We start from the raw sequence: 14,566 nt of genomic DNA, 5'->3' as shown, positions 1-14,566 counted from the left end.
ATTACCCAATAAATGCAAGGACACGTCATTTCTGTTGATCTGTGTTTACTGAATCCTCATCCTGTCAGTGGTGTTTCACTGCAGACATTAGACATCAACAGCGTGTATTCCCCATAGCAACTGCTGTGTTACACAACAACAGTATATGACCAATAGTAGAACCGCAACACACGACCACATTTCGTATGAAACATGATGTTATAATAAAAGCAAAATCAACAATAAACACAAAAACATATATAAAAACATCCCTGAAAAGTGAAGTAAAACATCCTCTCAGTGGTGTTTCGCTGCAGACATTAGACATCTAAATAAAATATAAGATAAAATGGACAACCTCGTGGCCTTGCTAACGAGAGCACTATTGGACGGGAGTTCACAAAAGGCCATAACTAATCAAATATACGTTACTACTCGGATTAAATGGTTAAAACATTGGCTAAACCAAATCATAAACACAAGATACTCAAAATATCAAGTCATTTTGCGTTATAATCCCAAAAATATTACCAAAATGAGACGGAGCATGAATATACGTAGACTACCAACAGCGTATTCCCCATAGCAACAGCTGTGTTACGTTATATTCCGTCAAACCAGCATTTGTGTCTGCAGCTCCCAAACAAACCACACGAGGGCATTATTTCAACATGAAATTAATAACTGCTGCTGAATTTAGGAGGATTCACAATAAAACTAAATACAATTCTAACTCGGTTACACTTGTGCTTTTGATAACTAGCTTGATAATATAAAACATTTATAATGTAAACAATTAAAAAAAAATAAGAAATATATTACATTATATATTTCTCTATATATTTGTGTTTATTTTGCATGAGTAAATATATCTGCAATATATATTTCACATGCAGTACCATATCTGATCACCTATACATTTATATATTATGAAGTGTATTACTGAATATAAAATTATATACATGTAATACATATGATATATTAGTAAATATATTGTCACATATTTTTTAGTATATGAAAAGCGGCAATTCCTTATGTATTATTCAATATATTGTAATATATTAACACAATATATTCTGTATATTTTCAAATATATGGTAAAACCATTTAATATATTGATCATTCATACATGGGAAATATATTTTAGTTCGGTAAGGGGGGATCAGGAGGCTTATGCTGGACACTGGAAGGTGGCAGCAATAGGTGGCGTGTTACTTCCCAATTACGCCGGCACGTCGACGTAACATCGAATGTGACCGACTGAAAGGGAACATCTCAGTTACATATCTAACCCTCATTCCCCGAGGAAGGGAACGGAGACGTTGCGTCCCGTCGCCACCATTGCTGGACCACCGCTGACCCCGGGTTCCTGCACGGCTCCTCATGAAAAACAAATGGTGCTTGCATTCGCTTCCTATTTATAACCGTACTGCGTGGAGGAGCACGAGATGCAAATCTTGCACGCCAATGTGCATTGGCTCGTTCTGTTAAAACTAGAAGATGATAGGGCGCCCTGGCACAATCCCAATTACATCGGCACGTCGACGTAATATCTCCGTTCCCTCCTTCAGGGAAAGAGGGTTACATACATAACCGAGACGATCACAGTGAACACTGAACTAACAGAATGAGAGTTTAACACAATGATATCACAGTGGTCACACATGAGCTCATAGTTTGAGGACACAGTGACCACATCATGAGTGTCCTGGGAGCTCATGGTGAGATTAAATTGTTGACTGGGATAATCATGTGTATTTATTATGGTTACCATAAGTAGCCTTGAACATTGCGTATAAATATATTTCTGCCTCATATGGTGATCAGAATCCCAATTGGTAATTTTAGCTGAAAATTGTTTTACATATCTTAAATGTTGAGGTTAGCTGGTAGCCTAATATGAAAACATGGGAAATGATCCACGACACTGACGCTCTCCTGACTTCACCTTTGTTCATGACGACTCCTCAAGCCCCAGTTTGCCCACTTTGTACCAAGGTATTCACCCGACCAATAACCCCTTGCTGTTGGCCCCGAGGAAGAAAGGAGGAGGCCTGATCAAGCCTCAGAAGTGACAGTGGAAACACAACTGGCTCTGGCACGCTCTAGCATGGTCACTTTTGGCCTGACAGCGGAAAAGTGGCTTTCCTGTAGCTCAAACAGTAGAGTGTTGGTGTTTGCAATGCTAAAGTCATGGTTTCAATTCCCAGGGAAAGCAAGAACTGATAAGAATGTAAATGTGTACCTTGAAATGCAATGTAAGTGACTTTGGATAAAAGCGTCTGCCAAATGCATAAATGTATTGACATCAAGAAAAAAAGACAGGGAGGGATGCAGAGACACAGAGCATGTGTAGGGGAGATAGAGCGGAGGTTACGGTGAACCAGAGAAGAGTGACAGCAACATGTCTAGCTTTTCCATGAAGTTGCCCAGTAGGCTTGGCAGATGGTAGATAATGAGAAGATGAATTTTATCAGGATTAGTAACAGTAATAGTAAGATGTTCAAAAGAAATGAGAAAAGAGCGGAGTGTCTTTCCAGGTGTTGGAAATGAGTAGACCTGTCCTGCTCAGTTGGACGCAAGAGGTTTGGGAGAACGTTAAGTCTGTAGAGACGGCTGAAGGACTTGCATTAGTGTCCGCTGAGATCCATGCTTCAGTCAAAGCCAAAACATTAGGTTCGACTGAATGCTGAAGGCAGAAATGAAGTCGTCACAGTATGATGGAGAGTGTGACCGGCTGAGATGAGGAAGTGGCAATGGAAGTAGGGGTGCGTCTCTTTTTTATTTATGAATCCTCGCGTCTTATGAGGAAAGCATCATTAGTAATTTGATGGCAATAATTACAGGAGAAACAAGAAAATATTTACAAATATGTTTACTAGTAATTTTCTTGTACAACAAAAAAGTACAATGAGAGATTAATACAACTTCAATACAATGTGCGTTTGTTGTAGGTGTTGCTATGCGGATGTCAGTCAGAATGGCTCCTCCTCTTTCTGTGATCTTTCTGCTCATGATTCACGGTGAGTATCTTGAACACTTTAGAAACTCTCATAGATTTTATCACGGTAGTGCAGAGAGTTCCTCAGGGACAGGGGCTCAAATGTAAAAAAAGGGGCATATACTATTGCTGCATAATTATCAAAAATGGTAAAATAATAAAGTCTTTTCATATCACCATTTTGCATTTTCTTGTCAGCCTACACTTCACTTAATAGGCCTGTAGGTGGCACTTGGGCTTCATTTAATTGATTATGAGTTTGATCAAATGGTAAATGGTTCACTTCAGAATTAAAATGTCCTGATAATTTACTATATAATATAATTTACATCAAAGATGTTCATGTCTTTTTTTTTCAGTCGAAAAGAAATTAAGGTTTTTAAAGATTGTTCTTCATATAGGCCTAGTGACTTCAATGGGGTCCAACGGGTTGAAGGTCTAAATTGCAGTTTCAGTGCAGCTTCAAAGTCTCGACACGATCCAGCCGAGGAATAAGAGTCTGATCTAGCCAAACCATCAGTCATTTTCTAAAAAAAAAATTCAAATATATTAGGGCTGCCCCCAATTAGTCGGCCAAAACTTTATTAGTTGTTTAATTGCAGGGAAAAAAACTAAAAAAAAAAAGTGGCCGAAAACACACAGGCTGTAACGGACAGATCGCTAACGGCAGGAAATCAAAACATTCGCCTGTCATTTATCGACCTCAAATATGGCTTATCACTGTCAAATGTAAGTAGCAACAACTTTACAAGACCGCTCACTCTAATGTTAACCTAGATAAATGTGCAGTATTATTAGGCGCATATCTAAGTTCACATTATCTGTATCACACCATGTTTGTGTGGAGAGAGCGCTTACTGCATTTTTACAGGCGCCGGTACATCACTTGCATTTAGTAACTTAAAATACTCCATCATTTTTGTTCAAGGGTATTGCAAACTGTAAAGGGTCTACTTTTATTTTTGTAAATTCACACAACATTGTTTTTTTGTAAAATAATGGTGCTTTCTGTCGATTCGGTCTTGAGCGCATCACATAAATGAACCGAAACTCAGTGTATACTCACAGATGCCTCACAGACATGCTTGATTCTTGAAATTTTTACATTTGAATGAACATAAATATTATCCAATTAGGTATGTTGCCAGTTAACAAAATAAATCAATTGACACTGAACCGCGTTTTAGATTCGCTTCTATTGTCAATCTATTGTTTACATTTTTTTTAAAGATCTTCAATGATTTGAAATGAATGGTTCAACAAATAACAGGAGATAATTTAATATCACTCAACCTCCATCACAGGTAGCACTACTCAAATTCCCCACACGGGGTCACTATAATTATATAACTATATTTATAAACACAAAATTAATAGTACACAAAAATATCTTCACAGAAAATTCAGTAATCCCATACAAAGTGTCAAATTCTCAGAACTTTCTAATTATTACGAAATGTTAGGGCACACTTTGAAGTAAAACACTACTCTTTAGAAGCCACACAAACACGATAGTGGCACCCTACACAAACACAAACACAAAACCACTGTCAGCATTCTCATCAGCTGCATTAAAACACATTTTTACGAAAATCAAATATAACATATACATGATATTATCTACGTCATTCACATACTTTATGCACATACACATTACATTTACAACTTACCTAACTCTTTTATAGAGACTCCGCAATGCCGGTCATGTGCATTGACATAACATCATCGATTATCTCGAACTATAGAACATCAATTAAATCCAGGATGATACCCATCTTGACACACTACTGGAATCGCCTCTCATGCACATGTCACGGTTATATCGCACAGTTGAAGCAGAGCTACAAACCGGTTGCACTAAACTCAGTGTTTTTCCCTCACTGCGCCTGCGCGAAAGCAGAAGTTTAACCATTTCACCTTTAATGCAGCAAGAAAGAAAATGAAAATAGGGAGATCTTTAAGTTCTGTAGATATCAAACTAGCTACAAATTACTGTTGCTTACTTCCAGTTCGTGTTTCAAAATGTATAAACCATATATTACCCACGTCTTCCCAGCCATGCACCTGCGATGTAGCTACCGTGCCTCTTTTTTTCATTTGTTAAACAATGTGCATGTTAAACAAGCTGTTTTTAATCGTCATTGATGACTGATTATTGCAGTGTTCGGACATATTATAAACTGCTAATAATTTTAATTATAGGCCTATAATTCATTGTATTCGACCTAAATGTTTTTAGACAATTTTCAATGAGGAGGAGTAGTTTCTTTCTTCGCAGCATGTCAGCTATGCGGTGATGTGATATGCGATGTGATATAAAATGATTGCGTGGCAAATTAATCATAATAGCCTATCAATTTAATAATGAGAGTAGGCCTTCCCTAATAATAATAATAATACTGCAATAATACTAATTATAATTTAATACATACATTGGAAATGCTAGATACTTTTGATATTGATAGCTTATGCTTGTTTTGACAATATCTATTGTCAAATTGGTGAACTCGGCACGGGGGTTTACTCGCACATATTTAACACGTATAGTGTGAGCAGTCGCAGCTCGACGTTCGGACCGTATAGTGTGAGCACATAAAACACAAGCTTTGGCTTTACATCGCATGCGATCTACTTAAACAGTGTTAAAGTAACTCTGAATCAGAGTTAAAGTTAATGAGATAATTAAGAAATTAATTAAGTGATGATTGAGCATTAGTGATGAACACCTGCTGTTAACAAGCAGAATTACTGAAGGAAAGAAAAACACTAAAACTGACTTCAGTCACAGCCTTAGATGAAATCAACTGAAGATAAAAGACATTGAATATTTCAATATCTCAGCAGAGTTAAGATATTAAACAACTCCACAAACAGCATTACCAGCTTCACTTATGACTAACCAGACTGACTTTATTTCTGTCAGATGTAAATATAAGCTCTCACTGAGAATTAAAAGAGGTTTAGATGTTGATGTTTTATTAAAAATATTGTGTCATCATCGTTTGAATTTTGCCTTTTTATGTTATTTTGTGCTGTTTGTAACAGTGTACTAAAACACATAATTTGATGTAAAGGAAGACAAAGACTAAAACAAAGTTGATGAGGTGGTTTAGTTTTCAGCATTATAAAGTAGAACCTCTAATCTTATCCCTGATCGAAAGTGATTGTTTAGGTTATATTCACCAACAAAACTTTCTTGCAACAGATTAGACATTATGAATGTCATTTTTTAACAACTTTTAAGAAATCCTGTGGATTACATTGAAAATGCTAAATAATATTATGCTGTACAGGACAGTGCTATAATCAATAAAGTAAACAACTCAGAAATGTGTCTCTAAATGAGTTCATGATTCAGGTAAAACAAATGATATAACATAAATGTTAAAACATAACCAACAGCATCAGATCACCTTTTCACTTTGTTCATCTAGCTGTTATATCTCTATTACAACAGCCAAACAAAATCTAAAGTTAAAAATGTAAGGGTCAAGAGCCCAACTAAAACAAACACTGATCACCATAATGGTAAAGTATATACAATTTGTGATTTTTCTCCTTCAGTGATTCTGCTTGTTAACATCAGGTGTCTTCAATAATGCTCAATAATCACTCATTTAATAAATTAATTATCTCATTAACTTCAACACTGAGCAGTGTTCATTTAACACTGTGTAGTTTGTTGTGTATGGTTCAAAAACACTATAGTAGAGTAATTTAATTATAATATTCTGTAGTATTTTTCATGTGGGTACTTCCGCATACGTCACACGTGACCTTTCAATGTGATTATGTAATGTGTGTGGCGCATCACAGGTAGCTAGTGCAAGCATTTGTGGTTAAAAAGTATATAAATGTATGTTTTTGGTTTGTCTAGATAAGACTCTTATTCCTCGGCTGGGATTGTGTAGAGCCTTTGAAACTGCAATGAAACTGCAATTTGGACCTTCAACCCGTTTTATTCGACCCCAATTAAGTCACTATATGAAGAAAAATCCTGGAATGTTTCCCTCTAAAACCTTAACTTCTTTTCGACTGAAAAAAGAAAGTCATGTATATCTTGGAAGATGTGGGGGTCAGGAAATTATCAGGAAATTGAAAAAAATGAAAAGTGAACTAATCCTTTAATGAGATTTTTGGTGCTGCTTGTTTTTAGTTAAAATGCAGTTTTTCAGTGACACAATTTGATTTGTAAAGTGAAACAAACCGCAGATCCAGATCGCTCCAGAAATGTAAATTTGTCCGTCCATTCATCTGTCCATGTCATTTTCAACTGATTAATGAATAAGACGTGAATAAGACGAAGTTACCGCTTCAGGATTGCATTGTCCAATTAATTCTGAACTTGTTGTGCCAGATCAGGATTGGCTAGTGTATTATAAATGAGCGTTGATGATATATGTAATATTTTAAAATGTGTAATACATGGATTTTTAAATGAATCAACACATTTAATTGTGAAAAAAAGTTTTTTTCCTGCCATTGAGCCATAGGCACTGACTGAAAGAACGTACTCGGTTACATACGTAACCTCGGTTCTCTCTAGAAGAGGGAACGAGTATTGCGTAAGTTGCTTACGCTACGGGTAAAGTCATCTTTTCTCGAGATATTGAAGCCAAAAATGATCCTTAATTTTGCATTTATTGTCAAAGAAGTGCAGCAGCCAGCAGACCTAGAGCAGGCTATCTTGCGTGCTCATTGGCTGCCCTCCGGCAACTGCTGCAGCCTACCACTGAGCCTCGCGTGTGACGTCGCACCCTCTACGCGTCATAGCCCGCCAAAATGGGGGTGGTTTAGCATATAAAAGTCAGGCTCGGAGGCTGCATCACTGGTTTCATCAGCTGAAGCGAAAATCGCTCGTGGCGCCTGCACGGTCGGGTTACGCAATACTCGTTCCCTCTTCTAGAGAGAACCGAGGTTACATATGTAACCGAGTACGTTCTCTTACAAGAGGTTCTCTCGTATTGCGTAAGTTGCTTACGCTACGGGAACCCATTGTCAATGCCGTGCGCACCAGCATCCACTTCATGAGTCCCAGGGATTCCCGGGGAGAAAAGAAAAGTGGGAAACAGGTGGCCAGCAATGCGGGTCCACGGAGTCTATCGGTTCAAAGGGGAAAGCTTTCAGGGCCTCTAGGACCAATGAAAGATCTCACATGGGAACCGACGTGGGTCGCGGGGGATTCATCCTCCTGGCTCCTCTAAGGAAGCGGATGACGAGCTCGTTTCTTCCTACTGACTGACCGCGCGTCGACTCAGTGAACGCTGCAACGGCCGCCACATATACTTTAAGCGTGGATGGGGACCTGCCCTTATCCAACAGCTCTTGAAGGAAGCCAAGCAACCACGGGACCCCACACGTTTGTGGGTCTAGATCTCTATCAGCACACCATTTGGAGAACACAGACCATTTAGATGCGTAAAGCCGCCTTGTAGAGGGAGCTCTGGATTGCGTAATCGTGTTCATCACTCCTTCTGGCAGGACAACAGGACAGAATGGACTCCGGGTCCCGATCGCCACACTTCGCGGGCTCGGGAGACTGAACCGGAGGTGTGTGCGAGGCGCGCGCGCCCTCGGATCTCGGGAACGGCGGCTCGCTGACGGAGCCTGGGGCGAAGTGTTTGTCAGTTAGCGTGAGCACTCGTGAGCGAGCACGTGACTTACATTCATAACTTGGCCGCTGTGAGGCTGTTGCCGTGTAACAGATCGGGCAGCGAGTAGGTGTGAGCACAGGTTTGTGGGCACATTCTCTACATCTAGCACTCGTGCGGCACTTGCCAGCTTTATGAGAGTGGGCTCTGTGAGAGTGTGAGACACGTGGGGCATCGTGTTTATGTGTAGGGGTGAGCACTGACTTGTGGGCACTTTTTCTACACTTAAAACACCATCGGCGTGAGCCAGATAACCAGAATTGATACATTTCTCTCGGTCGCCATAAAAACGGCGGTTGTGTGCTGGCGAGCGGGCTGTGTTGCCGACTCGTTGGCTGCTAAATGTATGTCTGCAGTAGCCTTCTCTGAGGGGACTGACAGGACGAGATATTTTGACGGTGGTCCGGCCGCGGCGAGACCCAGCCGTCTTTTCCTCTCTGCTGTTGCTAGGAGGACTTTGCCTGCTCAGGCTTCAGCGCAATCCTGGGCCGGGGTCCCCGGGGGGGAGGCGGCCTACGTCCGGACGAGCGCGATCTAGGGTGGTCTCCGGTGCTGAGCGGGGCTCTGCACGAGCCACAGGAAAGGCGAGGCATTTTTACAAAAACGCTTGCGCTCTTTTGAGAGAGAGTGAGTGTCGCGACGGCGAATAGAAGGCAAAAGCACTAAAGGATACTCAACGCCGGATGGCGTAGCAGGCACTGAAGGCTGAAGGTGGCGAAGACGGCCGGCTTCTTCAGGTGCTTTCCTCTGCGTGCTGGTCACTAGTTTCGACGGCGGATTGGCTTCTCTCAGAGTCCAGCGATGCGGAGAACTTAGCTGAAGATGATGAAACCAGTGATGCAGCCTCCGAGCCTGACTTTTATATGCTAAGCCACCCCCATTTTGGTGGGCTAGGGCGCGACGTCACACGCGAGGCTCAGTGGTAGTTGCCGCAGGGCAGCGTGAGGTAAAAGACAATTAACTTTTTTATTTTTTATTCAGTGGCGGAAACAAGCTTCCATAGGAATGGCAGTCAGTCAAGTCAGAAGCATGACGCACGCAATCCATAGCAATGCGTTATGGCAATGATGCCTCAGACTAATACGTAAAAACTAAACAGTTCCGATTTATGAGCAATTTGTTACGTTTCTCTCCACATTGTCATGTTATTTACAATTCAAATCGATTTTGTTTTATTGACACAATATTATCATTGCTATTTCTTTGAGAGGGGCACTTTTGATTATTTAAAAAAAAGGGCAGCGGCTCAAGCCCCCAAAGTCCCCAACCCTTTATGTACGTGCCTGTTTTGCATATAAATTTTTTTCCTCTATCATTGATGCACAAGCTAAAGTTCAGTATGAATTCTGTGTTTCAGGGGTTTCTAGTGGTGATTGGGGTGTGAGTTACAGTCCTTCACACATCTGTGCACTAAAGGACTCAACAGTGATAGTGGCCTGCACTTATACATACCCTACTGGATATCAGATCATGAAAGCGTTCTGGACCAAAGGCTCTGCAGATAGTGTACATCCTCCAGATCTGTCTAATGACCCTGAATACAGTCAGAGGCTTCAGTATCTGGGAGATAAACAGCAGAACTGCACCGTCATACTGAGTCATGTGACACGGAAGGATTCACACATGTACTATTTCAGATTCATCACTAATATAACAGAAGGAAGATGGATTGGTTATCCAGGAGTGTCTCTTACTGTCACAGGTGACTTTGATGAGGTTTATCTCTTCTTCTGTGCATTATGTTGAATAATAATCAGTGTATGACAGCAGCACTAGATATAATGTGTGTGTTGTGTTCAGATCTTCAGGTGGAGTCTCCTGAGAGAGTGACAGAGGGAGATTCAGTCAGTCTGACATGTAAAAGCAGCTGCGCTCTGACTGACAGAGCAACATTCATCTGGTACAGAAACTCACAGAAGATATTAACTGAGATTAAAGTCAGTAACAAACTCTCCCTCAATCCAGTCAGAAGAGAGGATTCAGGCAGATATCGCTGTGCTGTAGACGGACACACTCACATCTCTCCTGATGTTCAGATCAATGTCATGTGTGAGTATGAATTCAGTCATATTTTAATATATATATATATATATATATATATATACTTTTTTTTATCAATAAAGATTTTGAGTCTATTTAAGCACAAGCCACTGCCACCATCACACAGCCTGACTTTTACAACTGCTTTTTGCATGACTGACCCAAGTTTAAATCCACCGATTTCATTTCTCTCCTTATTCCCATCGCAAATAAGCAAAAAAAAAAAAAAAAAACTAATAAAAGTGGTGTATATAATTGAAATTGGATGTGGTGTTCTTGCGCTGATCGGACAGGCTCTGCACACCGACTGCAAAACCAAGTGTCTCCTTTCCTGGACCTTTGAGGACACTTTTACTAATCAGCCAACACGAACTCATGAAAGTGCGTATCTATAGCACAAATTTGATTTCTCATGCCATTTATAAGCCAAAAATGATACGCAAATGATACGCATTGTAAACCCCTAGGGTAGGCTTAGGGGTGTGGAGTGCATGTGTATTACACGCCATAAAGTGTGTATCATATGCACGCGAAAACCGCGTATCATGTGCATGCAAAAACTATTTTTGCTGTATAAATGGTACTCGAAATAAAATTTCATGAGATCGGGCTGGATCAGCAGGTTCGATGTGGTTTGGGTTAAGGGTAGGTGTTGGGGGAGGCTTTAGTGATAGAGACAATTAAGGTCCCATTGATGCAGCCCATTTATGATTTTAATAAATATGATCAGATACACCCAATATGACTTTTAGAAGTATGAACAACATTACACTTATTGCAAAGAAATTACCTTGTTGTTGCTACATTTACATTTATTCATATAGCAGACACTTTTATCAAAAGTTACTTTTAACACCCTGCTGGTGGAGACCACATGAACGCCGAGCAGTGTTACTTTAACACCAGAGATTTTACTGTGCGAATAGCTCAAATCAAAACTGCGGGACAGTTTGCCACTGGAGCACAAATGTACAGATAGATTTACTCTTATTGCAAATAAATGCCATTAAGAATTCAAACAGTGTGATGACATGGTTTCTAAAACAAACTCTACTGTAGTACAAACTAAAGATACTAAATAACTAAAAATAACACATTTTCTTCTAGATCCTCCACAGCACACATTTGTAGGGGTGAGTCCATGTTGTGCAATAGTCGAGGGAGATTCAGTGACTCTGACCTGCATCAGTGACTCAAACCCTCCGGCTCTGAACTTCAGCTGGTTTAAAGGAGGAACGATTGTAGGATCTGGAAGAATCTACAACATCTCAAAGATCAGCTCTGATGACAGTGGAGAATACAAGTGCAAGTCCATCTATGAACATGGAGAGAAATACTCTGATGCTGTGACTTTAAATATCATGTGTAAGTTTAAAGTAAAACACAAGATAATATAGACCATTCCATTATGTCTATTATGATATCAGTAAATATTAGTAGCACAAAAATGGTTCATGATCTTTGCCACAATAAGTTATAATAATAATAATTTTTAGACCCTCCCAGGAATGTCTCAGTGTCCATTAGTTAGGCTGGTCTTTTTTAGGTGGGAAATTCAGTGACTCTGAGCTGCAGCAACAGCACTTTTAAACAACAAACAAACAAACATTAATGTCTAAATTTAAGATTTATGTATTTGAATTTCATAGACAATTTCCATCCATTTGGGTTACATAGTTTTAACAAAAATAAACATAAACATAAACTGAATGTGATTCATAAATGTCAGTCATACATAAATTAAACAAATAAGATTTATGTAATGTTTGCGCTTTGATTCTGTTTGATATGATTGTAAATATATCTATTAAATTACTGATATTCTGGTCTATAACTCCTCCCCGAACATCCCAACTTTCCTCTTTCTTGCTCTCTCATTGGCTGTAGGTCATCGCCGATGTAGTTTTCAGTCAGAACACACCCACACAGCAGGATTTTGAGTCTCCGACAGGTCCAGATATCTCACGGTTGTCGGCGACGTATCATTGCTTCTCCCAGATTGGCTCTTTGATAATTCACACTACGTGATTGTCACTCACGTGAACGAGCACCGTTTTGCTTATGATTTAGGGCATTTGTGTGAAAAATCAAATCGTGCAGTGTGAACTCGGCATAAGACTGTGTCTGAAGTCAGTTGTAGTCCTTGTGTTTCTCTTTACTTCAGTGATGCTTGTTAACAGCAGGTGTTCATCATTAATGCTCAGTCTTCACTTAATTATCTCATTAACTTCAACACTGCTTTAATGGTACTTTAACACTATAATAGTGTGCACACACATGAACACTTTTTCTGTGTACTATTACATAAATCCCCAGCAAGCAAAGTACGTCAATGTGACTTCAGGAAGATGTTGGACTCCAACTAATCCAACATCAGATGACATACTTGGGTTAAAAATGAAAGTCAGGTTGACGTCTAAACCCAACGTTTGACATTTTGCTTGGAATAAACACCGCACTGCAAAAAGAGTGAAATGCACATTAAATCTGTGAAGATCTCAGCAGAGGAGGATTAAACAACTCCACAAACAGCATTACCAGCTTCACTTATTACTAACCAGACTGACTTTATTTCTGTCAGACGTCTACAGAAGTTCTTGTTGACCATTAACAGAGATTTTGTTGTTGATTTATTATTTGAAAATAATAGTTTGGTTTGAAGTCACCATTATGGTGATCGGTATTTGCTTTAGTTGACTTTTTAAACATTTTCATTTTTCAAAACTATTTTTTATGTCAAGAAAAACCAATCAGCCAATAAGCACTCTGCAGTGTTTCACGTCACATTTTAGCATCGCCTCAGCTCGCCTCAAACCGCTTAGAACCTCGCCGGAGGAGATACGAAAAAAAGTACCCGAAAGCAGGTACAAGTTTTACACAGTGGAAAACCAAACAAAGGTCGAGATGAGATGAGACGAGCTGGTATTGTGTAAGGAACTTAGCTCAGGTTTGGGGAACAAATATTCAACAATTATTAATTTGGAATCAACAGTGATTGAATACGGGCCTGAACTAGATCATCATACATAAAAATCACCCAAATAGGGATTATATAGCTCACGCGTCTGCTTCAGAGATATATAGTTAATTAACACAACGAATTGTAATTAATTAAGTATATAATTCATATGCAGGCGGGCTCTATTAATTTTCAGAATACCTTAATAGAGTTACTGCAACTGTTATCCCAACTAATCAGTTCGTCCACCGAGCTGCTTGTTCGATATTCGTTACCAATTCTCAAAAAGGTTTATCCTTAGTATCAGTTTACTAATCAAATTAGTTAACTTTATCAGTATCAGCTCGTAGCTTTAGATCGTACATTAAAGAGGCTTTGTTCCGTGACCAACAAACAGAGACAATCAAGAGTATAATGGGTTTAATAAAAATGAACTAGACAATATAACTACATTTAAAAATGAATATATCGAACAATAAAAACAAAAACAGTAAGAAAGAAAAGTAGAAGACAGGAAAACAAAGATTGTTACCACAGTTGAACCTTAAGAACCAACAAGGAAAATACACACTTTAACGCGCTGGAATCTGGATTGAATTATACTTGCACTGGACCTTTATGTCGCTGGACAAGCCGGCGTGTGTGGGTGTGGATGTCCTCGTAGTTGGTGAGCTGGAAGCGTCCTTTCGGTGTTTCGAGGGCGTGTTTTGCTCGCGGGAAATTCGAAAGTCTTAAAGGTATGCTGTGGAGGAGTCCTTTCACCCGGAGGATATAGGACTTCTATCAAAACGTAAAATGCTGTGTTCAGTCTTCCGACAAGAACTGAGCATCAAATAAAAGACTGAGTTAAACGTAAAATAAAACCGAAGATAAAATAACGCGACTAGGTCGCAGGACAAACACAGGAAGAGTAGCACGAAGAAGAGAGAGAGTTGA

General features: G+C 39.5%; 1 protein-coding gene across 1 annotated transcript in view; it reads left to right on the top strand.

The window, feature by feature from the left end:
- Window positions 1-14,566, top strand: part of LOC143706708 (uncharacterized) — a 51,404-nt gene that overhangs the window by 9,393 nt on the left and 27,445 nt on the right. Inside the window, exons 2-5 of the mRNA XM_077198942.1 lie at window positions 2,934-3,002; window positions 9,989-10,333; window positions 10,432-10,680; window positions 11,779-12,036. Of these exons, the coding sequence (XP_077055057.1) occupies window positions 2,942-3,002; window positions 9,989-10,333; window positions 10,432-10,680; window positions 11,779-12,036 (913 nt within the window). The 5' untranslated portion in view covers window positions 2,934-2,941. The remainder of the gene's footprint in view (window positions 1-2,933; window positions 3,003-9,988; window positions 10,334-10,431; window positions 10,681-11,778; window positions 12,037-14,566) is intronic.

This window comes from Siphateles boraxobius, unplaced genomic scaffold (assembly GCF_051911475.1).
Source record: "Siphateles boraxobius isolate OS27281-9 unplaced genomic scaffold, OSU_SipBor_1 111, whole genome shotgun sequence".
Lineage (NCBI taxonomy): Eukaryota > Metazoa > Chordata > Actinopteri > Cypriniformes > Leuciscidae > Siphateles > Siphateles boraxobius.
This window is presented reverse-complemented; position numbering and strand designations above follow the sequence as displayed.